The sequence below is a fragment of the Saccopteryx leptura genome, chromosome 3, assembly GCF_036850995.1.
Source record: "Saccopteryx leptura isolate mSacLep1 chromosome 3, mSacLep1_pri_phased_curated, whole genome shotgun sequence".
In the NCBI taxonomy this organism is placed as follows: Eukaryota; Metazoa; Chordata; class Mammalia; order Chiroptera; family Emballonuridae; genus Saccopteryx; species Saccopteryx leptura.
Window position 1 is genome coordinate 10,910,224 of NC_089505.1, and position 27,126 is coordinate 10,937,349.

General features: G+C 44.0%; 1 protein-coding gene across 4 annotated transcripts in view; it reads right to left on the bottom strand.

Annotated features, from left to right (window-relative positions):
• Nucleotides 1–27,126, bottom strand: part of ARID1B (AT-rich interaction domain 1B) — a 429,345-nt gene that overhangs the window by 290,523 nt on the left and 111,696 nt on the right. For all 4 annotated transcript variants that reach the window (XM_066372937.1, XM_066372935.1, XM_066372938.1 and 1 more), the window contains exon 3: nt 7,391–7,540. In XM_066372937.1, coding sequence (XP_066229034.1) covers nt 7,391–7,540 — 150 coding nt within the window. The remainder of the gene's footprint in view (nt 1–7,390; nt 7,541–27,126) is intronic.

Consider the following 27,126-nt stretch of genomic DNA (forward strand, 5'->3'; position numbering starts at 1 on the left):
AAACACACACACACACAATTTACCCCAAAAACAAAAATAATAATAAGCATATTTCATGATAAAGTGCTGAAAGCCTTCTTTTAAAATCAGAGATAAAAGAATAAACAATTCTTTCAAACAATGCACTGGAGAAGTTCATCTTCAGAAAGACAAAAAAAAGAGGGGGTGACTTTTTTTAAAGTATTTGTTTTCTAAATTGAGGAATCCTAAAATAATCTACTAAAGATGAAGTTAATGGAATTAATAAGAATTTAAAACGGTGACAGGACCAAAATGAATTAATATACTGCAGTACATTCATTACATTTGTATACACTGGTAACGATGAGAAAATATAATTTTAAAATCAATTTATGTTAACAACTAAAAATAAAGAATGGGAATATACATGTGTAAGTACAACAGCTCTTTTTGAAAACGTTATGAAAGAAATGGCAAACCACCTAATCGAATGAAGAGGAGAGCCAGTCACTCAAGAGAGGAGGGGCTGGCAGGTGGGAGGGCGGGAAGGAAAGAGAGCTGGCCGCCCACCAGCGGACCGGCAGACCGGAGCGTCCTCACTGCGCATGGCCAGTGCCCAGAGTAGATGTGGACGAGGCCGCTTTCTGACAACAAAACCACTACCCGGCTCTCCTGTCTTTCTCCAGGCGGCTGATGCCTCTTCCCAAGGAAAACCTGTCCCCACTGTAATCCTCCTGCCTCAAGATAAAAGTGAAGACACACCTAATCACCAAAGGCCGCTAGCTTTTTGAGAGAGTAGCCCAGTCAGGACAGACCACCACATCCTCAATCCCTCCTAGAGTCATGGAGCGCGAGTCCCAAGCTTGTAACGCCCCGACCCCACATCGTCCCATGAGGCTCCGTACATAAACCCAACTTGTTTTAGCCCAAGTGTGTTCCTCATCTGCCATCAGTGGGCAAAACATGTTCAAAAAGAATTGTCAATTCTTTTTTACTATTTTCTTTTGCATCATGTTTCACAGAAAAAGATATAATGAACAAGAAGACCCTATCATAATAACAAAACAAAAAAAAAGACAAAATTCTTAGGAAAAAACATAGTAGAAAATGAAACGTTTATATAAAAAAATAAGCAAACACAAATAGCCAAGAAAACCTTAATTTAAAAAAACTAATGAAGATATACTAACTACAAGATACTAAAAAATAATAAGAACTGAACACAGTACTGCTGCATTAATAGGACCAATACAAAAGAACAAAAATCCCGCATAACCCCAACACACTGTACCTAAGGAAGTTCAACAACTAACAAAAGTGGCTTCTCCAATCAAACGGGAAAAGATAACTCAAATAGCTAAGTTTATGTGTTAACTTGGGAGTGTTTCTGGATAAAATTAACATCTAAATCAGTGACTGGACCTACAGTAGACTGCTCTCCACACTGAGGGTCTATCTCATCCAACCAGCTGAAGGTCTGACAAGAACACGATGACCAGCCTCTGGAACAAGAGGAACTTCCCAGCAAACTGCCTTCCGATTCCATCGTCACCGTGCGCCCTTCCTGGCCTCCAGCCTGCCCTCTTCGGACTAGAACTGAAACGTCAGCCCTGCTGGGTCCCAGCAGGTCAGCCCACACTGTGGATTTTGGACTCGCCAGGCTCCATAAGTCTGTGAGACTGTTCCTTATAATAAACCTCTTTACCCTAACCAATGGAATGTGCGTCCCCATTCTGGATGTACGCACACACCCTATGGCTCTCTGCAGAGCCCTAACAAAGCAGCCTTCACAGGAAAGGGACTTCATCAACCACGCAGCCATCTAGAAAAAGACGAGTAGGCTGGATCACAGCTCTCTCCACAGACCAGGAGAACTGAAACGTAAATAGTGGATCTATGAAAACACTGTGAAACAACAGGCGCAAGCTCCTTTGTAACTCTGAAATACGGAAGGTTCATACTCCTGCTAAAAGTAAAACCAAAGATCATAAAAGAAGAGAATGATCCTTTTGACTACATAAACTTTAACTTAAAAGGCCCTCTGCAGGACCCCCATCACAAAAAGAAAAGAAAAGAAAAAAAGGTCCCATTGACAAAGGTTCCATTTGTCAACAGACAAATGACAAGATGAGGACACTGGTTAGTAACTCAGATCACAAAGGTCTAGTCTCCCTAATATACAAAGAGCTTTTATAAATCAATTTTTTTTTTCCCCGAAGTTGGAAACAGGGAGGCAGTCAGACAGACTCCTGCATGCGCCTGACCAGGATCCACCCGGCATGCCCACCAGGGGGCGATGCTCTGCCCATCTTGGGGCGTCGCTCTGCCGCAATCAGAGCCATTCTAGCGCCTGAGGCAGAGGCCACAGAGCCATCCTTAGTGCCCGGGCAAATTTTGCTCCAATGGAGCCTTGGCTGCGGGAGGGGAAGAGAGACAGAGAGGAAGGAGAGGGGGAGGGGTGGAGAAGCAGATGGGCGCTTCTCCTATGTGCCTTGGCCGGGAATCGAACCCGGGACTCCAGCACGCCAGGCCGACGCTCTACCACTGAGCCAACCAGCCAGGGCATAAATCAATTTTTAAAAGACCACCAACTATGCTGAGGTCGCCGGTTCGAAACCTTGGGCTTGCCTGGTCAAGGCACATATGGGAGTTGATGCTTCCAGCTCCTCCCCCCTTCTCTCTCTCTGTCTCTCTGTTTCTCCCTCTCCTCTCTAAAATGAATAAATAATAAATAAATAAATAAATAAATAAATAAATAAATAAATAAATAAAATAAAATAAAATTAAAAAAAAAGAAATAGTCATTCAAAAAAAAAAGACCACCAACTAAATAGAAAAGTTTAAGATAAAAAGAAATATGAGTTTAAATTCCAGAAAAAAAAAAGAAACACAAATACTTTTCAATATAAGATGTTCAACTATCAATCACAAGATAAATGCAAATTAAAACTATGTTATCAGACTGGCAACAATCCAGACACTTTGAAGAACTGTGCCGTTGGCACGTGTCGGGAAACGAGTACTCTCGCACATCCACGGTGGGAGTCTACACTGGTACAGCCCCTAGGAGGAACAATCTGGCAGTACTTACCAAAAGTGTAAATGTGTTTTGCTCCCAGGAGTTTATCTTACAGATACACTTGCACATTTATGAAATGACAGATACTCAAAAGTTTCTCATGGTAATATCGCTTAAATTGCAAATAACTAAAAACAATCTAAATGCCTACCAAAAGAGAACTGGTTAAATATATCATGGTATGTTCCTAGAAGGACATAAAGCTCTATAGAAGTGAAGGAAGAACTGCTTTATGTACTCCCTTGTAAAGATCTACAGAAGAGATATTTAAGGGGAAGGGTTACAAAGAACATAAGAATGCAAACAGTATGCTATAGTATGCCACCACTTGTGTAAAAATTAAAATAACCATATTCTTTGTATAAAGAAAATACAAAAGACATAAAGTGGTTATCTGGCAGAGGACAGAGTGAGTTGTGAGTTAGGCAGAAAGAACTGTGGTGGGAAACTTTTATCTTTATCCTTTCTATGTAGGTTTTAATTTATGAAAACATGAATATATCGATTATTCAAAATACTACACATTAAAAAATGTTAAAGACAATGTGAAGTTATCTTAATAGAACCCTAAAATCACCTTTTGTATCAATCACGTTAAGATGGCACAAAGTGTTATATGCTGATCAGTTCCCTAATATAAAATCTACGTAGGCTATGTTTAGAAACAAAAGCCAAGTCTGCAGAAAGGCATGTTCTGTCTGTTATGGAAAACTGGTCTATTCCATTAAATATAGTTGAGTTTCTTTGGTTTTCAAATGTATGTGAATTTGGTAATACATGTTATCAAAATTCAGCTTGATTTTGAAAAAAAAATTTTTTTTAAGTGGGAGGAGGGGAGATAAAGAAACTCCCGCATGTGCCCCAACAGGATCTACCCGACAATCCCATTCTGGGGCCAACGCTAGAAGAAACTGAGCTATCCTCAGCGCCTGGAACTGACCCTCAAACCAATCAAGCCCCAGGCTGCTTGAGGGGAAGAGAGAAAGGAGGCAGAGGAAGAGAAGAGAAGCAGAGGGTCACTCCTCATGTATGCTAACTCAGGGCATCCACATACCCAGTCAGCAGCCAAAAACATTCTTTTTTTAAAAAAAGTATTCTATATAGCCTGACCAGGCGGTGGCGCAGTGGATGGAGCGTCGGACTGGATGCAGAGGACCCAGGTTCGAGACCCCGGGGTCGCCAGCTTGAACGTTGGCTCATCTGGTTTGAGCAAGAGCCCACCAGCTTGAACCCAGGGTCACTGGCTCCAGCAAGGGGTTGCTCGGTCTGCTGGAGGCCCACAGTCAAGGCACATATGAGAGAGCAATCAATGAACAACTAGGGTGTTGCAACGCGCAATGAAAAACTAATGATTGATGCTTCTCGTCTCTCGCCATTCCTGTCTGTCTGTCCCTGTCTATCCCTCTCTCTGACTCACTCTCTGTCTCTGTAAAGAATAAAAAATAAATAAATAAATAATAAAAAAGTATTCTATTGATTAATTTTATTTTGTTTTTGGATATATTTGGGGGAATTATTCTGTTTTGCGAGGCACTAATCATATCTAAAATACCAGGTCTCATTTCCTAGACATACTTTCTTTTTTTTTTTTTTTTCTTTTTCTTTTTCATTTTTCTGAAGCTGGAAACAGGGAGAGACAGTCAGACAGACTCCCGCATGCGCCCGACCGGGATCCACCCGGCACACCCACCAGGGGCGGTGCTCTGCCCCCCAGGGGGCGATGCTCTGCCCATCCTGGGCGTCGCCATATTGCGACCAGAGCCACTCTAGCACCTGAGGCAGAGGCCACAGAGCCATGCCCAGCGCCCGGGCCATCTTTGCTCCAATGGAGCCTTGGCTGCGGGAGGGGAAGAGAGAGACAGAGAGGAAAGCGCGGCGGAGGGGTGGAGAAGCAAATGGGCGCTTCTCCTATGTGCCCTGGCCGGGAATCGAACCCGGGTCCTCCGCACGCTAGGCCGACGCTCTACCGCTGAGCCAACCGGCCAGGGCCCTAGACAAACTTTCTTAATCAATTTAAACATCAAACTCCCTAAAAAACAGTGTTTCTGTCAAACTAGACCCTCTGATTAGGCTACCTAAATGTCTCAAACTTCCACTGCTTTGTCCCATAATGAGCTTAATGAAACTTAAAAAAAATACTAGACATTATGCAGTTAGGGAGTACGAAAACAAGAAAATATTTCTAACATACTCTGAGGAATGTTTGATTTTTCTTTTATTTATTTATTTTTTTAAGACTTTATTCAATTTAGAGAGGAGAGAAGGGGGAGGGAGGGAGGGAGGGAGGGAGGGAGGGAAAGAGAGAGAGAGAGAGAGAGAGAGAGAGAAGAGGGGAGGAGCAGGAAGCATCAACTCCCATATGTGCCTTGACCAGGTAATCCCAGGGTTTTGAACGGCAACCTCAGCATTCCAGGTCGATGCTTTATCCACTGCGCCACCACAGGTCAGGCAGGAATGTTTGCTTTTTCAAGGAAGAAACAAAAATTACTATTTCTGTTAAAAAGTTATGGCTGCCCTGGCCAGATTACTGGTTGGTTAGAGCACCTTTCCAATATGCCAATGTTGCGGGATCGATCGATCGATCCCCAGTCAGGGCACATACAGGAACAGACTGATGTTTTTTTCTCTCTCTCTCTGTCTCCCTTCCTCTCTGTCTCAAATCAGTAAATACATTTTTAAAAAGTCATGCTTATATAGTATCTTCCATATAACAATAGTATCAATCAAAGCATAAAAGAGACCTAAACTAAGCTCATTAAAATACTATTCATTACAATAAGATTTTACCTGTACTATGTTTTAAATATTTAAATGTGAAGGATATTAAATAACTAATTGCCATGTGGCAGAAATCATCAGTAACTGCTTCATAAAGGAAGTAAATTTTTCAGTTGTTCTTGAAGGAAATGACAGGCACTAGGAATCCTAAATCAAATTGGTTTCACAATCAGAGGTTCATTTTAGCACACTGAAGTAAAATGAGCGATGTAATCTCTCTACTTAGTTCTCCCTAAACTCTGATGACATGACAAAACCTTCTGTGCCCACAGAGACGTTCAGTAAGGTGCTGAAGGCCCTTGAAAATCCTATAACTTTATACCTCACAAACCCAGACACCAGTCTCAGACTTAAAAAGAAATAAAAAAAAGTCTTTTTTTTCTTTTCCCACATTTTCATAAAAGACCAGAACAAATAACTTGGAAATTTTGTACATTCATACCTCTATAAATTCCTTCATATAATAACAAAATTCTGAAACACGTATGCAAAAGACAGGATTTAACATGTTTAGCATGTTTTGTTTTAATACCATAAACTCCTTTTAGAACTTTTAAATAAAAGTCACATGGGAAGAAGCAAATGAATCCAAGATAATACTTAAGAAATCAGCTGAATTGACTAAAATTAAGCTTTATATATTTATATATTTTGCTTAGCCTAAATAATCTCTTCAGGAGGTACAAAAATCACTTTAAAAACTGAGTAGTCAATGTCATTTGTCTTTCTATCTCTTCACCAGACTTATACCACACACACAAAAAAGAGAAAAAAATATAAAATAGAAAGTTACATTATGATGCTTGTGACTGGAAGTTTTATTTTGGTTCAAAATAAGAGTCCCTAGCTCATGCTGCCTTAAATGTCATTCAGTGACAATCTCTAAAACAAGATGAAACTGAATAATTTTACCAAATACATTTTTCTGCAAATATACTATTTTTCTACAAATCATGTAAGCTGAAATATACAGCATACAAGCGTATTTAATAAGGCTAATTTAAACTAGAAGCTGCTTAATATACTTAAAGTACATGACTCCCTTTAGCATCGTAGTATATTGAAGTGATTATCTATCCATAAGGTAGTTTAAGAAAAACAACACTGCCAAAGGCAACAATGTTTTAATATAGTGGTGCCTGCCATTAAAACAAAATCCAAAAACCCAAAGAAAAGAAAAAAAGCTCAAAATAGAAATACCATGAATGTGCCAACTAGCAAGATGAAACGATCAACAAAGCCATTTCCCTGAATAAGCCTCAAAGTGACAGAGCCTTTCTTGAAAGGTTCTGAACACAAAGACAAAGAACATGAGAAGCCTGACCACTCCTGCTGCCACTTCCCAGGAATGTCAGGAGCTATTAAACATCTTCCTATCCGTCCGTCTCAAACACCCAGCCATAAACAAATGCTTTAGATTATAGCTTTGCCTTTTCTCAAAAGTACATTGTTTCCTAGTAAGAAGAAAGGATTTTTAAAACGGGCCAGGGAGATGGCTCAGGGCGCACCTGGCCCGGGAACCTGGGCCCTCGAGGACAGACGCCAGGCCCAGGGCGCAGTCGCAGGGCTCACCTGCTGTGGCTGGTACCTCTGCTGGGACTGGGACGGCAGGTACTGAGCCTGCGGAGGCAGGTGCGGAGGCTGCGGCTGCTGGTTGTAGTAAGGCTGCTGGCCCTGTTGGCAGTAACCACTCACACCTTGTTGTCCATACTGAGGTGGCATCTGTCAAGGAGGAAAGAAAGCGAGAAAGTCAAAAAGTGCAATTCAATGAAATCAAGTATGGTTTCAATTCAGCAACATGAAGTGGATTCTTTGCTAAGCAACTGGACTCAGTATTTTTAATATCCATCATCTTACACAGAGCAACATCCTGCCTTCTAGTCACATACTAGCAATGAAAGCAAAAGCTAATGTGACTTTGCTTTAAAAAATAACATTTTTATCTGATAGCAAGTATTGATAACTTCATAAAAATCCAGGGGGGAGGGGTTCCTAATACGGACATTAAAAAATAGTCCCTTCTAAGAAAGTCAAAGAAGCATTAAGTTAATCCATTCTCATGCCAACACACAAGATGAAAATGAACTCCAACAGTCCAAGTTCACGAACTCCTATTTTGTAGAATGCGTGTGGCGTGGGTGCATGCAGGACGCGGGTTGCTTCAGCTAGCCAGACCTCCCCAATTACATTTGTAGCTCATTAGCGTTTCGTTGACTATTCTGCTAAAAAGAAACTACATTTCTTTACAATCAAATGAAACCCTTTTAGAACACTAGGAATATAAAATAATATAACCATCAACATGAGTTCTTGAAGGAAAGAAATTTGTATCAAATACAAGGTTACCGTTTTCCTAGTTCATAAAACAGGTAATGGTGTGAGGCAGAGTGTACCGCGCTGCAAAGACCAGAGATGCAGACTAAACTATGGCCTGAAATGAGCCTTCTCCACCTCTAACTTACACGAGCCTAAAAGTCCTTGAAATCACTGATCAAAAAACAAAAAAAATTCTTTCTCATGCAATAAATACACCATTGATATTTTTTAATGTTTTTTTTTCATGAGAAATCTATTGACTTATTTTTTTCTAATTGGGGGAGAGAGCAGGAGAGGAGAAGAAAAACAAAACATCAGGATGGCAAAGCACTGGAGACGCGAGGGTGAGGGCACTGTTCATCCCACAATACGGTGCAGCTGAGAACGCCGGGACCTCCAGCCCCAGAGCCCACACTGAAGAATTCAGTGATCAGTTCCAGATACAAGCCTAAGAAAAACAAATGCACTAGAGAAGACTGAGTGACAAAAAAGAGGGAATGGTCAAGGAGAAAAATATTACTTTGCCTCTAAGACCAATTAGTACTGTAATTCCTAACACACACAATGCAGTAAGAGGGGAAAACGCACCAAGTTCAAGTTCATCTTCCTTCCGAACCAGTCAAGATTATTTCCAAGATCTGTCAGCAATGACTACAAAACATTTGGCCACAATGGCTCACAATGCCTCTCATCACACAGACCCCAAGTTAGTAGAGCAGACAAGTTTGTACTGAAAACCATTTAACAGAACAGTTGAATTCTTTGCTTTTATTTATTTTACAGCTTGGTATCTCATAATGAATGTATGTCCTTGCCATAAGCCCAGCCAAAGAATTTCCATAAAATACAACTCCACATGCTAAAATACCATATACTACCCACAACACATACCCTTCCGTTCAACACCCATATGTTCGATTTGATATCTAATACTGTATTTCACACAAGCATCTTTGCAGTTTGATTTGAAGCAGTTAGGATAACACTTTCGCCGGTGTTAAGATGACTGTAAAGCTCAGTGAACACAGCCAGCAAACTCCCCTCGGAACTGCACTTTAATATGTTGATTTTCTGGTTTACAGAAACATTCTGCACAATATGGAAGTGTTATTTGTGGTGGAGGGGGGGCTCTATTTTCTAAGCAAAACAACAACAGGACATGTTACAGGAAGGAGTCTACTGACACTAGAGCAGTTACGATGGAATCTTCCGCTACTTCAGCTCGGAAAAGCTCCGAGGCAGGTCGGGGTGCAGGGAGGCAGACTGAGAGCAGGAGGGTGGATGACAGCAGGAACATCTCTTCATCGGAGCCCAGCAAGTCCACAGAACATGCGACTTCAGAGGGGAGCCATCAACACGACTGCTTGGGAGACCTCACTGCTGTCTTCCACGATTATTACACCTCTTTTCTCCCTTCAGATGCATGGTCCAATTCATTTCACACTAACCTAACTGGCACCGCGCCCTGTGAGCCCAGGAAGAGGCGACTTGTAACACAGCCCAGCGGGCCAGCGGACAGCCCCGGGGCCTGGGGCCAGTCGTCTAGTCCACTGCCCTTCCTGTGGGAGCCACATTACAGACAGAGAGCACTAGCTCCAGGGCAGCGCAAGACCCTCTGGGTTAGAAATGCATAACACCTAAATCCAAGTCCCACTGGGCCTCAGTTGTGAGAACACGGCCAACCAGAATGATATCTGTCCAACATCTCCATCTGTAAAATGGGGCTACCTTCTCAATTAATATAAATATTATAACTGGCAATATAATAATTTTACTTGACATTCTACAAAGATGCTGCAATTGTTTATTAACCTACAAATTGTAGCATTCCCTCTGAAGTATTATTTCCTAAGTTTTACCTTTAAGAGCAATTTCTCAATGTAATACCTCAGCTGTCTGGAACTCAAGTCTAATTCTTTAACAATCAATACTGTTTTTGTTTTAATCAATTTAGATGCAGGGCTTTCAAAGATCTATTACATGCTCTTCTGACACCGTCAACCAAATAATCATTATGGAACATAAATCAGCAGGCTGAGCCATGTCACACTGACGGCCCCAGAACCCATGGCCACCGGGGGTCACCAAGCTCGGGTCCCTGTCCCGTCTTCCCACGCGCCCTCAGGGCGCTCGGCCATCGCTGGTCACCCTGAACTCCACCCCCGAGGGACTCTGCTGAGGCCCGTGAAGCCCCCTGTGCTGTTAAGACGCCCACGGAGACTGGTCCCCGAGGATAGCACGTGAGCTTCCTTACTGTTTTGTGAAATCAGTTTGGCTACTTATGTGTCTTCCTGTTTGTCTATCAGCTCTCAACCACATGCAGGGTAAGGAAGATTGCCAGGCAGCTCAAGGCCAATGAAATTTAAGCCCAAGTTACTGAGTACCGGGACCTAAGTGTGGAGAGCGGAGGACCCGGCCTCTCCAGCTCAGGGGTCGCCTGCACCCTGACCACCTAGCTGCCTGGACACAGGCCAACCTTCCTCATCCCCGTGCCATTCCTGGTGCCCTTTACCACAGGAGAGAGGTTCTGATCCCGTTAGTGAGTTCATTCCTGAACTGTGTGCTTGTGTCTACTGTCTGTGCTGATCACTAGCATGCATGCACCCACGCTCGTGGTGTGCTTCCTGGAAGAGAACCCGCTGGTCAAGAAATGTTTATTAACGAGTGGATGTTGTTCAATGGGTTAACTAAAATTATCACTATAAAAATATTTAAAGTAATAAAGGAACACATTATAAAACTGAAATCACTTGTCCCATCCAAATCTTTGATATACGTCTGTTCAGCTTCATCCAACAGCTGGGAACACTGAGCATCACCCGGAAGCAGCCCAGGGCCCTCGGCTAGGACCCTCTGACCCTCAACGTCATCACTGCCCAGCAGAGGCCGAGGAGGCCCCCGGCACAGAGGCAGAGGCCCAGCGAGGACCTGCGGGTGCCTGGCCAGCCGGCTACTTATGTACAGGGCCCGGCCAGCTACAACACCAGGGCCCTGATGTGCTCCAGGCCTTCGGGGGGCGGGGGAGGAGGGGGACTGAACCAAAGCAAACCTCTGACAGTTGGGACTCTAGCCGGCATTTCTCTATGGCTCCTACAAGGAACACTAGATCTAACCAAGTGAAATCAGAAATGAGTCCTATAATCAAAAATGTTTCCGAAATGCATGAACTATAAAAATAAAACGTAACATTAATTAGCACATTAAAAGAGCTGGGAAATCTTTTAAAAATTTAAAAAACCCACCCACCTTTAAATCTGGGATTTCTCAAATTTATCTGATCACAAGCACCCCGCCCACCACACCCATTGGAATGTAAATCCCACAAGAGCCGGGCCTGGGCGGTTTGGTTCATCACTGTCCCGAGCACTTCCCGGCCTGGAGGAAACACTGAGTGAGGATTTGAGGATTTGTTGACGGAGCCTCCTGGAATCACTGTATAAATCACATGCTATAAATCGCACACCACTGACATATAGATGTGAGAGCTTTCTGCCTCGAGCTACGCCCTGGTCTGGTCCAACAGTCCTTCTGCACAACAGCTCATAAAAACACTTGCAGCAGATATTATAACCCACCTTGGTGTGAGCCTGGAAGTCATGGCAGGAAAATATACTGTAGTTTCTATTATGGACCCATCACCTCTGAATTATTTGTATCTATTTACATGATCAGTTTGTCCCTCTTTTTGGAAGAGAACAATTTAAAATCAAAAGAAGTCGGTTACATTGGCCTAAACTTAACACAGATATTCTTGGACAGGAAAAGCTCCACACTTCTGCATTCCAGCATACTAATTTTATGATATGCAATTGAATGAGCACTTTCCTATTCTTCTTTCCTGAGGTAAAATACACATAACATAAAATTCACCATTTAACCATTTTCCAGAGTACAGGTTCGTGGCACTGAGCAGATTCACACCGTTGTGCAACCATTACCCCATGCACCTCCAGGGCCTCAGCACTCCAAACTGAAGGTCCACCCCCCCACTGAACAGCCACTCCCCAATTCCTTCCCCCAACCTCGGCCTCCGCTGACCACTCTTCTGATTTCTGTCTCCATGAATCTGGTTATTCTAGGCCCCTCACATAAGTATAGTCATTTAACGTATGTCCTTCCATGTCTAGCTTATTTCACTCAGCATGTCTCCAAGGTTCATCATGCTGAAGCAGGGGTCGGGAACCTATGGCTCGCGAGCCAGATGTGGCTCTTTTGATGGCTGCATCTGGCTCGCAGACAAATCCTTAATAAAAATAATAATAACGTTAAAAATATAAAACATTCTCATGTATTACAATCCATTCATTTCCTACCGCTCATGTTCATGGTTGCAGTTGGCTAGAGCTAATCATAGCTGTTCTCCGGGACACCACCAAATTTTTATTGGATAATGCGTAACGTACACAGGTCATTGTATGGCTCTCACGGAATTACATTTTAAAATATGTGGCGTTCATGGCTCTCTCAGCCAAAAAGGTTCCCAACCCGTGTTAAAGCATCAGAATTTCATTCCTTGCTAAGGCTGAAAATGACTCCGTGGTAAGTATGTGCCCACGTTTACCTAGTCACCCATCATGGGCAGCGGGATTTCTCCCTTTGGTTACTGGGAATAATGCTGCTATGTAAACAGGCATAGAAATATTTGTTCAAGCCACTGGTTTCACTTCTTTTAGATATATGTACACTCAGAAGGGGACCTGCTGGGCCATATATGACAGTTCTATGCTGAATTCCTTGAGAAACGGCCAGACTACTTTTCACAATGGCTGTGCCATTTTATCAATATATTGCTCCCAGCAGTAATAAGGGGTCCAGTTTTTCCACATCCTTGACCATATTATTTTCCGCGTGCTTTGTAACAGCCATCCTGATGAGTGTGAAGTGGTATCATACTCATTGTGGGTTTGATTTTCATTTCTCTAATGATTAGCAACGTTGAGCATCTTTTTACATGCTTATCGGCCACTTGGGTGATTTAACCAGGAAAAATGTGTTCAAGTCCTTCTCTCATTTTTCAAATACGTTGTTTTTTGTTGTTGAGTTGTAAGAGTGCTTATATATTCTGGATATTAATCCTTTTTATGAAATATAATTTGCAAATATTTTCTCCCGTTCTATGAGTAGGCTTTTTGGTCTTTTGATAATGTCCTTTGATGCATAGAAAGTTTTTAACTTTGATGTAGTCCCATTTATTTATCTTTTCTTTTGTTGCCTATGCATTTGGCTCCACTTCAAGAAATCACTGCCAAGTCCAATATCACGAAGCATTCCCCTGTGTTTTCTTCTAAGAGTTTTACAGCTTTAGCTCTTATGTTTGGGTCTGTGATCCATTTGAGGAAACTTTTGTATACAGTGTAAGGTAAGGGTCCAACTTCGTCTTTGGAAAGAAAGACTAATTGTTCTACTTTATATAATTTTCACATCAGTTTCAGATCCATTAGTTCTAAGAAGCATAATTTGCTTTGGTATCTAATCTACACTTCCCTCAAGAACTACATTACATGTATACACGTTCAATATGTTGTATAATCTGTTTATATGAAGTTCAAAAACAGGCAAAATCAATTTATAGTGCTAGAAATCACAGTGATTGAGAGCTATGGAGGACTGGCTAGAAAAAGACTTGAGGAAACTCTCTGGAAGTGATGAAAATATTCTGTATCTCAAATGGGGTAGTGGGTTCGTAGATACATGTATTTGTTAAAACTCATCAAAATGTACACTTAATATCTGAACATGTTACTCTATGCATATGGTAACTTTAAAAAATACTGGCAGAATATGTACACACACTTAATAATAAAGGTAGCATCTAAAATTCCTCCTTATATTTTTTATGTTTGTGTTAAAACCATTCCTGCCTTACTTATGCCTAGAGGTCAATTTCCTATTTGATAATTAAATAACAACTATTCCTAGGTGCTTAACAGAGAATTTTCATATTTTCATTTTACATAATCCAAATATTATATAGCAATTGGGCATATTTAAATAAGCATGGTGGGTATGTAAGTTCAAATATTGAAGGCAAATCACGATATGTTTAGAAACAATACCCCTTTAGCCCAGAATTCCATTTTTGAGAATTTCTCTCAAGAAAAATATGAAACAAGTATGCAAAAGACATGTGTCGCAAGGAGTTCGCTGCACCCCCACGACGGCACCTACACTCCAATACACGGAGGCACCCTGAACGTCCATCAACAGGGCCTGGTTAAAATCAAGGGGGGGAGTCAATAAAACAGCACAGAGACATTTAAAATTAATGGACTTTATTATAGGTAATACGTATGTAATAACAACAAGGTCTGTCCATGGATTACTGAGGTGGGGTCAGGGGCAGCAGGTTACAGAACTATATATACATACATATATATATATATATATTATAATGCTGTTTTACAATATGAAAATGTTTATGTGTAGTATGTAAGTAAAAAATTAATAGCCTAGAAGAATTACACCACAATGTTATTTATCGTTTCTTAAACCAACTCAGTGTTTTCATGAATCTAGAACAAAACGCAATTTATTTTGGATTATTTATTGCTGTCTTTCTAGGAGTTATCCAAAAAGTATATTACACCAATTTATCTTTAACAGCAGAAACCACCTTAATTTCTGTTTTTCCTCCTAGCTTTGAGCCCGTCCAGGTACATTCTACAAAATGAAAAGGCCCAAAAAGCACAGGAAAAAACCCTCCTAAGATCACAGCCACTACATTTCAGTCATTACTGTGGCAAATTCTGCTAGCTTGCAATTGCACAGAAAGATCAAATGCTATTTTCCATGCATAAGAGACCGACTGAAAATTCCCCACAGCCAGAAATTCAGATGCTAAGCCAATGCGTGGCTGAACCAACTGCATGAGAAAATTTTATTATGTCAATATGTCCAGTCAAAAATAATGTGCTAGAAGGTAATAAATAAGGTTTACAAGGTCAAGATCCTACAACTGCTTCACAATCTCCACTCCCTTAAGCTAAGTTCCCGACTGAGACTTCTAAACAATTCAGTTGCTTTTCTTTTTTTCATTTTCTTGTTTTAAAAAGAAAAATCTTATCCTTGGGCTTGACTAAGGGAGAAAAACAAAAAGCTACACAATCTCCTGAAATGACTCCTTCACACTTGAAAAATAAGAAACAATCAACAAATGTGCTTTGAGCACTTAATGGATGCACTGTACACTTCAGCTAAATTCCTTCAAATGCTGTCCAGCTTCCCTGGAGGAGTAGAAAAAAGACAACCGGGGGTAGAAGGAGTTGGCACAGCATTCAAAGGTCAAACAGTGTCTTCTACCCCAGGACAGACTGGGTGACCACCGACAAAAACACACTAGCTGCACAGATCACACTGCAGGGAACCCGCCTCCACATCTGTCTACACCCTTGTTCCTAACAGGTAACTTCTGGGTTTTACAGGCTGAAAACTAACCAGTATGTCTGCGCTACTTTAACCCAGTCCTTTAGCTTAAACCTTGTCTTAAAATCCGTATAGGAAAGTAAGTCTACTGATTTGTGAAATGAAGTTGTGAAGTTCTCATTTGTCATCAGTAATAAATAGTCTTTTTACATGACAAATCTGTTTCCTAAAATTTTCTTTAAAAGTATGCACAGTATTAGATTGTATAAGAGGGACAATAACACACATATAATCTCTTCTCAGATTTCTTTACAATAATTAATCATTTACAAAATGTCACTGCTTATTCTAAGTCCAACCGCTCTCTAGTTAGCAAATCACAGTTGAAGTGAACAGAAGGTCAGACCGCCGTTCTGAAGAGAGAATATTCTATACAGCTGTGGGGCGCAACAGCAGTGCCTCTCCTGACCTCAATTTCCAGAACTCAGACATCTGTCCCGAACAGCCTTTATCTCCTCTTCATTGTCATTATCATTCTATTATCTGGGAATTTATTTACACCCTCCTTAAACTAATTTATATTTCTAGTTCACGCTACCTCTGGAGGGTAACTAGTTCTGGAACATTATTATCCATTTCATACAGGGGTACATCCTTTAGCTTTCATAAAATTAACTCTGAGCTCTAAGGAGTGCCCCCCCTAATGCTAGTACACAGATCTGATTAACAAACGTATGGTCAACCAATGCAAGCCAAAGCTGCTATTCGACCTGGTCAAAGATTCCTTGTCACCTGCCACCTACCCCACTCTGCCTCGTGATGATTTTCAATGGCTTATGTAAACTGCTTTTGCTCTGTTAGTCTTGACTGTGGAATAGAAAAATGGCATGAAGGATTCAAAAGGCACAGCAGCAACAAGCATGCTGCACACAAGGTAAGGTTACTCTCTGGTTACTTTTATTTATTTATTATTTTTTGTATTTTTCTGAAGCCGGAAACGGGAAGGCAGTCAGACAGACTCCCGCATGTGCCCAACCAGGATCCATCCGGCATGCCTACCAGGGGGTGATGCCCTGCCCATCTGGGGCGTTGCTCTGTTGCAACCAGAGCCATTCTAGCGCCTGAGGCAGAGGCCATGGAGCCATCCCCAGCGCCCCGGCCAGCTTTGCTCCAATGGAGCCTTGGCTGCGGGAGGGGGAAGAGAGAGACAGAGAGGAAGGAGAGGGGGAGGGGTGGAGAAGCAGATGGGTGCTTCTTCTGTGTGCCCTAACTGGGAATCGAACCCAGGACTCCTGCATGCCAGGCCGACGCTCTACCACTGAGCCAACTGGCCAGGGCCTCTCTGGTTACTTTTAAAAAAGAACTCTCTAGTACAGTGGTCCCCAACCCCCGGGCCACAGACCGGTATCAGTCTGTGGGCCATTTGGTACCAGTCTGCAGAGAAAGCATAAATAATTTACATTATTTCCGTTTTATTTATATTTAAGTCTGAACGATGTTTTATTTTTTAAAAATGACCAGATTCCCTCTGTTACATCCGTCTAAGACTTACTCTTAATGCTTATCTCGGTCACGTGATACATTTATCCGTCCCACCCTAAAGGCTGGTCCGTGAAAATATTTTCTGACATTAAACCGGTCCGTGGCCCAGAAAAGGTTGGGGACCACTGCTCTAGTACAGGTCCCTCTACCTCCCACTACAGCTGTGCTCACCCTTCCTGCCAGGTCAGCCTTCTACAGGAGATTAAGTATTCATAAAATGCAGCATTCAGTGGCGGAAAAGGCTTCCTCTCATTTACAACCAACGCTGAGCTAAAGCCTTACTGTACACAAAATTAACACACAAGTGTATAATTGTAGTTTAATGCTCAAGTGCCCTAATTATGCACTTTAAAACACTTTCTTATCAACGATCCATCTAGGGAATTCGATATCACAGGTCTATAAAGTCTATGGTGTACTTTTTGATAAAACAGAAGCATAACAGAAAAAAAAACCTGCAGCTTCAGAGAGAGAGAGTAGGTGTGTAATGCACAAAACCATAATCTCATGCTAAAAATTTCAGATGAAAAATGGAACGTATTTCCAAAGTGTATAAATTTGATGGAGGAGAGGGGTGCCTAACAGCTAAAGATTGTTAATTTATACATCTATTCTGGAAGAAAGAGAACCAGTATATACAAACAGGTGGCCTAAAATCTTTCATAAATTGTCACAAGGGAAAAAAAATTTACCTACGGGTCTACAAGCCTTATTTATAATATAACATATGCAGGAAAAATTTAACAATAAAAGGATCCCTGCTCACTTCTAATGCGAAAGCCTCAACATCTAGGCTACCCGCATTTACATTTAAAACAAAATGGAAAGTATTTTCCATACCAAACCTATGCAGACTTTTTTAAGCGAGCAAATCCTGAGTAGAAAACGTGTGGACGTGACTAGCACGAGCCCCACTTCAGCGTGGGTGGCAGTACTACTAAGGGAAGCAACATTTTCTAAGAAGCAGCTACTTAAAAATAAAAAATAAGTAAAATAAAGACCGAGAAAAGCCTATGAAGCCTCACGGGGTGCCGCTGTCTCCATCCAAGAAAGCCCTTTCCCAGGAAAAGAGGCGCTGAAGTCATTGATTGCTAATGACTACACCGCTGGAAACATGCGAAGCTTCCCTCTTTCCTGTTATTACTGCCCGAACTGCTACAGGTAGTTCTGAATCAGTGAACAGCATCTTTGAGTTGTTTCAATTCTTAAAAAGATTACAAAATAAAAATCAAAACAGTAGAGCAGCACCTCACACACGTTAGAGCAGCAGGGTTTTCTAGTAAGACTTGAAAGTCAGTGTCAGGCTGCGCTATTTTCATGTAAAAACCAGGGTTTACTGATGGAGACTGGAGAACAGCGTCCTGCCCGGCCGCCCTGCTGGCCGGAGACTCCTGCTGTAAAGCTGGAAAAGAGGAGCCCAGAGCCTTCCCGCCTTCCTGTAGCAACCCAGCTGCCAAAATGAATGGGCCAAAGGGGAATTTCCGAGAATTTTAAAGAGGTAACCTTTGCTGAGGCCGCAATGTCAACTTTGTAAGCGCGTGGCCAGAACATGTACAGTGAATGCTAGATTGGAGAGACTGTTCCATTCGAGGTGGCTATGGAGAAAACAGGGATTTACCAGAACAAGACTAGAATTTTAAAACAGCCAATGGAAAGCTAAGCAACTGACTGACACCTTCTGTGAAGGTGAACTTGATGGTGGGGGACAGGAGGAGCACGAGCATTCACAGCAGGCTCTTTCTACATTGGGGGTTTTATAACATGTAAGTCAGTCCCGTGTGTGTGTGTGTGTGTGTGCGCACATATGGGGATACATGTGATTTTTTAACAGTTAAAATTTTTTTTTTTTAGTGAGAGACAGAAAAAGAGAAAGACAGACAGACAGGAAGAGAGAGAGATAAGAAGAGAAGCATTAATTCTTCATTGCAGCACCTTAGTTGTTCATTGATTGCTTTCTCATATGTGCCTTGACCGGGGGCCTACAGCAGGGTAAGAGACCCCTTGCTCAAGCCAGTGACCTTGGGCTTCAAGCCAGTGACCATGGGATCATGTCTATGAACCCGCGCTCAAGCCAGTGCCCTACACTCAAGCTAGTGAGCCTGCGCTCAAGCCAGTGCCCTACACTCAAGCTGGTGAGCCCGCGCTCAAGCCGGTGACCTCAGGGTTTCGAACCTGGGTCATCTGCGTCCCAAGCTGATGCTCTATCTACTACACCACCATCTGGTCAGGCTAAATTGTTTCTTTTTTAATGTAACTATATAATTGTATTATTACCAATAGTCTACAGCTCACCTTTTGAGGGTGAAGAGGCAAGTTGCTTCTATAGCATTTCTATATCAAATTTTCTGGAAGGAAGAAAAGGAGGAAGGGAGGGAGGGAGGGAGGGAAAAATTTTGGTAACTGAGTTGATAAAAATGTGAATAAAATACCACCAAGCCCCTCAAAAATGGGATTTCAAAAACTATATTGTATTAAACATGATTCCCTAAAAATACACAGTCTAAATGTCCCATAGATACTTTTTAAGGGAGAAACATGTACCCACTAACCTATGCACCCCTAAATGTATATGATGCATGTGGTGAAAACTGTGCCCAGAGAAAAGCAATAGCGATGGCAATGCAGAGGGTCAGGCACCTTCACGTGCTGCGGCCCAGACCCCCACCCAGCCATCGGGCTCCCTCTGTGCCTGAGAACACAGCCAGCGCAGAACCGGAGCCAGTGCCAGGGGACAGGCCAGGGACCTTTGCTGTCCCTCCCTGAGCACTGGATGGGAGGTGGGGAGATGGCAGCGGGCTTTGTCCTGTGCTACACAGGGGACACAACAGACTTCGCATGAGCAGAACTAGCCTTTTGTCCTTTCTGCCCGAACTTCCAGAATGCGCTCATACAAATAATGAGAAGCAAGGATTCCTTTGCATTAGAAGAGGTTTCTACCACTAACCCCTCTCTCTCACAAGCAGCAATTTCTCCTCTGACTCGGCATGCAAGGGTAAGACTAGAGAAAGCACACTTGCACTTCGGTGGCTGAAAACTGACTCCCTGCATTCAATTCCCTGGATCAAAGTTAGTTAGGGACCCAGGAAGGGGGTGAGGGAAAAGCAGGGAGAGGAGATGAAGAAGATGCTTAAAAATACATCCAGCAAGTATCTGGATCAGTCAGCTACCATTTGAAATGGAAAATCCACACCCACACCCCCAACCTCAGTAGGCCAAGCCTAATTATACTTTATTGTGAATTCGGTATCATGCACGGCTGAACCAGTAGTGACTTCAGAGCTCACTGGTGCACCCTTCTCCTTACTAAGACCCAGGGAGAGGAGACCCACAATTCCACCCAGCCGGTCACGAACAGCACTCAGTTCTCTGTGCCCGTTCCCGGCACCCGTGCCCGCTCCACTCGCCCGATACTCAGGCCCTGAACAGAAGGCCTGGGAGTGTCGCATCTGTGAAACATGGATGAGAGGCTGCAAGTGGACACTGAGCTGGGACAGGAAGAGCCAAGGGCACTGTGGACACCCTGCTCTCTTCCAGACGAGAGAAGAGTCACAACAGACAGGAGGGCCAGGGAGCCCGAGAACACGAGAGAAGCAGGAGTGGGAAGGGGTTAAAAAGCCAAGGTAGGCGAGTTAATTAATAAAATGACAATGACTACAAAAGAAATACATACACAATTGTTTTGAAGTTTTAAAACACAAAGTTTAAAGCCTAGGTTGTTTAGATTTAGAAAGTATTAGGATATAAAATCTCTACTAACACATACATCATACATTCAAGGCAAAACCGGAGAGGGGAGTGTCTCTACATTCAGCACAGAAATCTTCCCTCCAGGATAAACTTGGGATACTGAGTAACAGTTTAAAGAGGAGTTCTATTATGAAGCTGAGACAGTGTGAGGAAATGATGCTTTGGAAAAAAACATCAAAGCCCTTGAAATATAAATATATCTCAAAGCAAATGTTTATATTAAAAAAAGAGAGAAGATGATTTAATTATTTCCCTTGAGATAAAAGATCTGTAATTTTTGTCTTATTTCATCAGAGGGAACATGTGCCAATATTCTCAAAAGACTGGTTGGGAAAAATATAGGATGTTGACATTTAAAAAGTATTAAGAGAAAGACACCTGAGGGCAAACAGAGGAAGATTTACTTCATGTAGAATTTTCAACAAATTAAAAGTTTCACTTTTTCCTTTAAAAAAAATAAAAAAGTTTCACTTCTTTCTACTGTCTCTTCCATATTAACAACTCAGTAAAATTGGGCATTCTAACCTACTAATTATGATAATTTATAATCATAAAATCACAGTTATGCCCCTTAAAATTATACTTCAACACAGGGGTAATCTCAGATTATCCATTCTAAGCACCTTTGCAGGGAAGTACAGTAGACTTTGAGGACATACAGAAGTCACTGAACTGCTTTTGCCAGAATGAGAAGGGGTATAAAACAACTGTCCTAAGGTACAGCCCTCCAATCCAAAGACAAATAAGGATGAATCGGCCAAAATATTTCTAATTAAGCCATACTTTAATCTTATTTCATTTCAACTGTAAGAAAACAATTTCTTACACACCATTAAAATGAAAAGGCCAGGTTTCAAACAGTCCCGCACGTTGATCTTCGCTTTCACAAATCCCTTAATAAATGCACTGTGCACAGTGGGGGGTGGGGCCACATGATTTCCAACTATTCATTTGACATAGTGTTTCCTTTCAAGGTTGTGGCTTACAGGCTGGTGGAAGCCCATCAGAACAGCAATTAGACAAGACGACACCAAGGTCAGGAACCAGCTCAAGACAAAGCATGAGGAGCTAGTGAACTGGTGGAGCTAGTGAACTGGTGAAGAACGGTCAAACTTTCTAACCAGAGATGCTACATTCAACTTAAACCTGCAGAGACGTCTAACTGCCAGAAGAAAGAATTAGCAATGCTAGTATCTGGTCACTTGGTTCCTGACACCTGTTTCCAATGTCTTCCACTCCTCACACTGGTGGGAGTTCAATAAACCTAAAAATCACAGCCACCTCCCTCAGCAGACCACGATCGCCCCATGTGTCCAGCACAATCGATCGATCATTAGGGTTTGGGCACCCCATCCTTAAAGGTTCTGACCCTCGCGCACGGACTCCCCACACCACACGCAGAGAAGCCTCCAGGGGACGGCCATTAATGCCGGGCCCCTGAGCTTTGCTGGGAAGCAGGGCTGCCCCAGGTCACACCCTGTCTAGCCGCTGACCGGAACAGGCCACGCCCTGCCTAGCCGCTGACCGGAACAGGCCACGCCCTGTCTAGCTGCTGACCGGAACAGGCCACGCCCTGCCTAGCCGCTGACCGGAACAGGCCACGCCCTGTCTAGCTGCTGACCGGAACAGGCCACGCCCTGCCTAGCCGCTGACCGGAACAGGCCACGCCCTGCCTAGCCGCTGACCGGAACAGGCCACGCCCTGTCTAGCCGCTGACCGGAACAGGCCTGTCCTGCAAGCCGCAAACTCCGTGACTGCTTTCAGTTCTCCACCGGCTGTCCTGCCCACAGCCCATGCTCTAATCCTACTTTCTCTCAACTACACAAGAATGGAAAACCAATTTCTTAAATTTCTCTTAGAAGGAAAAAGAGGTAGGGAATGAAAAGAACCTACGGTTAACCAGAGCAACGACTTTCAAATGTTTTGACTCCAAATCAAAAGAAGAATTAGCCTGACCAGGCGGTGGCGCAGTGAATAGAGCGTCGGACTGGGATGACCCAGGTTGGAGACCCCGAGGTCGCCAGCTTGAGCATAGGCTCATCTGGTTTGAGCAAAGCTCACCAGCTTGGACCCAAGGTCACTGGCTTGAGGCAAGGGGTTACTCGATCTGCTGAAGGCCCGCGGTCAAGGCACATATGAGAAAGCAATAAAAAAACTAAAGTGTCACAAAGAAAAACTAATGATTGATGCTTCTCATCTCTCTTCATTCCTATCTGTCTGTCCCTATCTATCCCTCTCTCTGACTCTCTCTGTCTCCGTTAAAAAAAAAAAAAAAAAAAAAAAGAGGTTTTATATCACACCCTTGAACACATGACACCCTGACTCCATGCGATAAAGTCATACTATATTTCATGTTCTAACTCGCTTTGTAAGAAACTTCTGGTTGTAGACTATGCTTCGGGCCCCACTAACAAATGAGTCACAATGAACAGTTTAAAAACACCACATTTGAGGTTGATTTTTTTTCATAGATTTTCAGGGAAAACTGTTTCAAGTGATATTGTACCAGGATAAATAGTGTCCACGGATACTGGCTCCCCACTCCGACCCACAGCTGCCACTGACACACGTGGCCACAGCCAGAGGAAGGGGCCCCCGGGAGCGGGTCCACAACGTTGTAGGCAAGAGGCACTGGGCAGATGCTGGAAGAACAGGGAGCCGGAGGAGTCTCACAAATGCCCCCCCCCCCAACACGGGACAGAAGAAACAGAAGGCAGCTGTGTTCACTGAGTTTGTGTCCTTAGAAAACACAGAGGCTAAGCTACTGAGGTCACCTCCCTCTCACCTGGGGTGTCCCCTGTACTCTGCTATCCTAACGTCATCTTGTTCTCTACCCTGGGCCTCACTACGAAACCCGCTAAGCCACAAACTGCAGTCTAAGGCTTGTCAGCGCTGACTCGTCTCCTAATGATTCACTGCAGTCACTACCAGACAGATCTCATTGTTACCAAAAATCTCATTGGTGTCAGCTACCCCAAAATAACATTCCCGACGACATCAATACTTCATCTTTACACAGTTCTTTCAAACTTCTGAAACAACTTCCGCACAGATGACCGGGACGGGTTCTGCTCAGAGCAGAGCCTCACAGGCCCCCGGGACAGAGCCAGTGCTCGGGGCCTGGTCTCATTCAAACGGACCCCATTGTTTAAAGAGAAGGTGTGGCAAGGCCCCCTCTAGTTGGTATCTGTGTCTACACTCTGCTTTCCCAAGTGGACTCCAAGTTCTCTGCATTGTCCACTATGTCACACATATTGACTCAACATTTTATTGAGCAATCAAGTGCCAAGAGAATCAGCCAAGGCCCTGTGGAATCTATAGCACGAACCAGACAGGCTCTCTGTAGGTAAGCAGCTTACAGAAGAAAGAGAACACACGCTTACAGCTCAGCATAAACAGGGACGTTCTCAGCAGCAACCAAGGACAGGAGAGAAGGGGCAGCAAGTCCCATCGGGAGAGCTGGGGAAACAACCCGAGGACATTAAGAAATGCTGTTCGGACCCCAAGTTCCGGACTTGGGCCTGGAGGGAGGAGTGGCCCTCAGCTGACAGAGAAGAGAAATCCCTGCCCCAGAGCAGGAGCGGAGCGTGGGCGGGGACAGGAGCGGGGGCAGAAGCCCGAGCGAGAGCGGGAGCAGGAGCCAGGCTGGGGGAGACAGGGCCCAGCAGGGCACGAGGAATCAGCGCTCAGTGCAACAGGAAGTCAGGAGGGACAAGAGCTGTGACTAATCCCAAGACCACACTATGCACAGAGCAGATGCTTTAAAAAGTACTGGCTGTATGAGTGGTTGACACTGTGTAAATTAGTACATTTTATTTTAAAGCACAAACATAGGAGCTACCGCCCAAGTTAATGAGTTATATAGTTCATTCTCAAATAGCAACTGTGAACTGTCTGTGGAAAAACTCGAAGTCTTCTCCTTTGACCGCACACACCTTCAGGATGCCTCCTTCCATCACTCTTCATATTAACCAAATAACTCTCCCCCGAATGCAAATACTGCACTCTCAAACCACACAGTCATGTGTACGGCGCACCTACGTCTGGAATCACTGCCACACCTGCCGCCCTCTAGTCACCATGAACAAGCAGCACGCGTGCCCGGATGTGACCCCTTCGACGGGTCCCAGTAACGGGAGGAGGGAGGAGGCCGCGGTCTGAGACTGCATGCAGTCCTTGGACTGCCTGAGAAGCGGGTGCCCCAGAGCTGGAGACCACACCACATGTGCAGACATGCCGAGAAAGAGCCCAAGTGTGTCAGAGGTGTGTGTGTGCATGTGTGTGTGTGACATGCACGCACATTTGTTTATTTAAAAAATGATCAACTAGAAGTTATCCAATGGCTTCAAATTTCTTCTGACATACCATGAATTTCTGATCTGGTATATCCAGAATTTCAAATACCACATAGAGACCGCACTCTGTCTGGGCCCAGGGCAGCAACGTGAGGCTGGCCTGGCTCTGAAGGACAGAAGTCAGCCCGCGGAGGTGAGAGAGTGGCTTTCAGAGGGGCTGCTCCAGACCGCACAGCCCCGAAGGGAGGTGGCCGCCCCGGTCTAGTCCCAAGTCACCAGGCAGAGCTGAGGACAGTCCCGGAGGCCCAGGCCGGCTCACTGTGCGGCGGCACACACACGGGCTCCCGAACCGCAGCCCTCGGACCTCCGGCCCCGACCTGCGCACACTCTTCTCAGCCTCCTCTTCGCCGCCTGCTCTCCACGTCCGCAACACGAGAAGATGACTACACACCCTGTTGTCAACTTAAACCTCGCTTACTGTTCAAGATTAGCAAGTATTTTCTTTTTTTTTTTTTTTTTTTTTTTTTTTTTTTTTTCATTTTTCTGAAGCTGGAAACAGGGAGAGACAGTCAGACAGACTCCCGCATGCGCCCGACCGGGATCCACCCGGCACGCCCACCAGGGGGCGACGCTCTGCCCACCAGGGGGCGATGCTCTGCCCATCCTGGGCGTCGCCATGTTGCGACCAGAGCCACTCTAGCGCCTGAGGCAGAGGCCACAGAGCCATCCCCAGCGCCCGGGCCATCTTTGCTCCAATGGAGCCTTGGCTGCGGGAGGGGAAGAGAGAGACAGAGAGGAAAGCGCGGCGGAGGGGTGGAGAAGCAAATGGGCGCTTCTCCTGTGTGCCCTGGCCGGGAATCGAACCTGGGTCCTCCGCACGCTAGGCCGACGCTCTACCACTGAGCCAACCGGCCAGGGCTCAAGTATTTTCTAAAATCATAAAAACTCAGTAACTACCATCCACCAAAAGCTATCGGTGCTTTTTCCTTATGCAGGCCTTACACAATGCATTTTAAAACAATTATACAATTTTCTTCATCTACATAAAGCACTGCGTGTGACACTTTGAACACTGCAGCAACTTCGGGACCACCCTACAAAGGCTCTGTAGTGAGCTCTCGTCTCACAGTCATCGGACTTCCTCCCCGGCCTCTCCCTCCTCCCTGCTCTCTCCTCTCACAACCCCCTTTCCCTCTCTCTCTCCCTACGAATGTCCGGTCAGTCTCCACCTTATGACGTCCCCCTCCCCCTCATCATCACTTCATCTGTTCCACTTTCTGACCCGCAGCCTCCGCTCCGGCTCTCTCCTCTCTGCGACATTAACGTGCCCGCTCTTACCACTGGGGCCCCTGCTAAAAATACACCGAGGCCCGGGGGCATCTGGGCTCCCAGAAGGCCACGGCCACCAGCAGAGTGTTAGACTTCCCAAATCTCCGAATGTTGGAAGGTGTCTCTGCTGGTGACAGTTTGCCATCTGCTGCTGCAGAGAGGGCTTGAAATTTTTATATTGTTGCTGTTTTTGTTTTCTTTCCCTCCCACCAACATGAAAGAGCTGACTCAGTTTTCTACAGGATGTGCCACTGGTCTGAAAAACAGAAACACTAAGTTTAACATACACACCTCTACATACATAAACATACACATACATGTATCATGTTTATAGCTTCACTCAACAGCGAAAGTTGATGTAATACTTTATAAAAAGAGTAAGATATAAAGCCTCTGTCCCTACAACAGAAAACCTACCTAATACTCTTAGAATTCTTAAGTATTTATGTGTTTAATATGATTTTTAAAAATCAATTAGAACACTTCTTATTCTGCTTGTTGGGAGGCAGGGAATTCCCAGAGCACGACTGCCACTGATGGAATGTCGCAAGTGCTCAGCTGTCCAGCTTCTACAGCAGCTGCAGGTGCGCCCGAGCTCAGAGGGCAAAGTGCAAAGGCTGAGCCTTCGAGCGCTCATCGGCCAGAGCGCAGAGTTCGGGGCGCAGCCACAACAGTGCCTTACATTCCACCGGGCTGATGAACACAGAGAATTTTCAT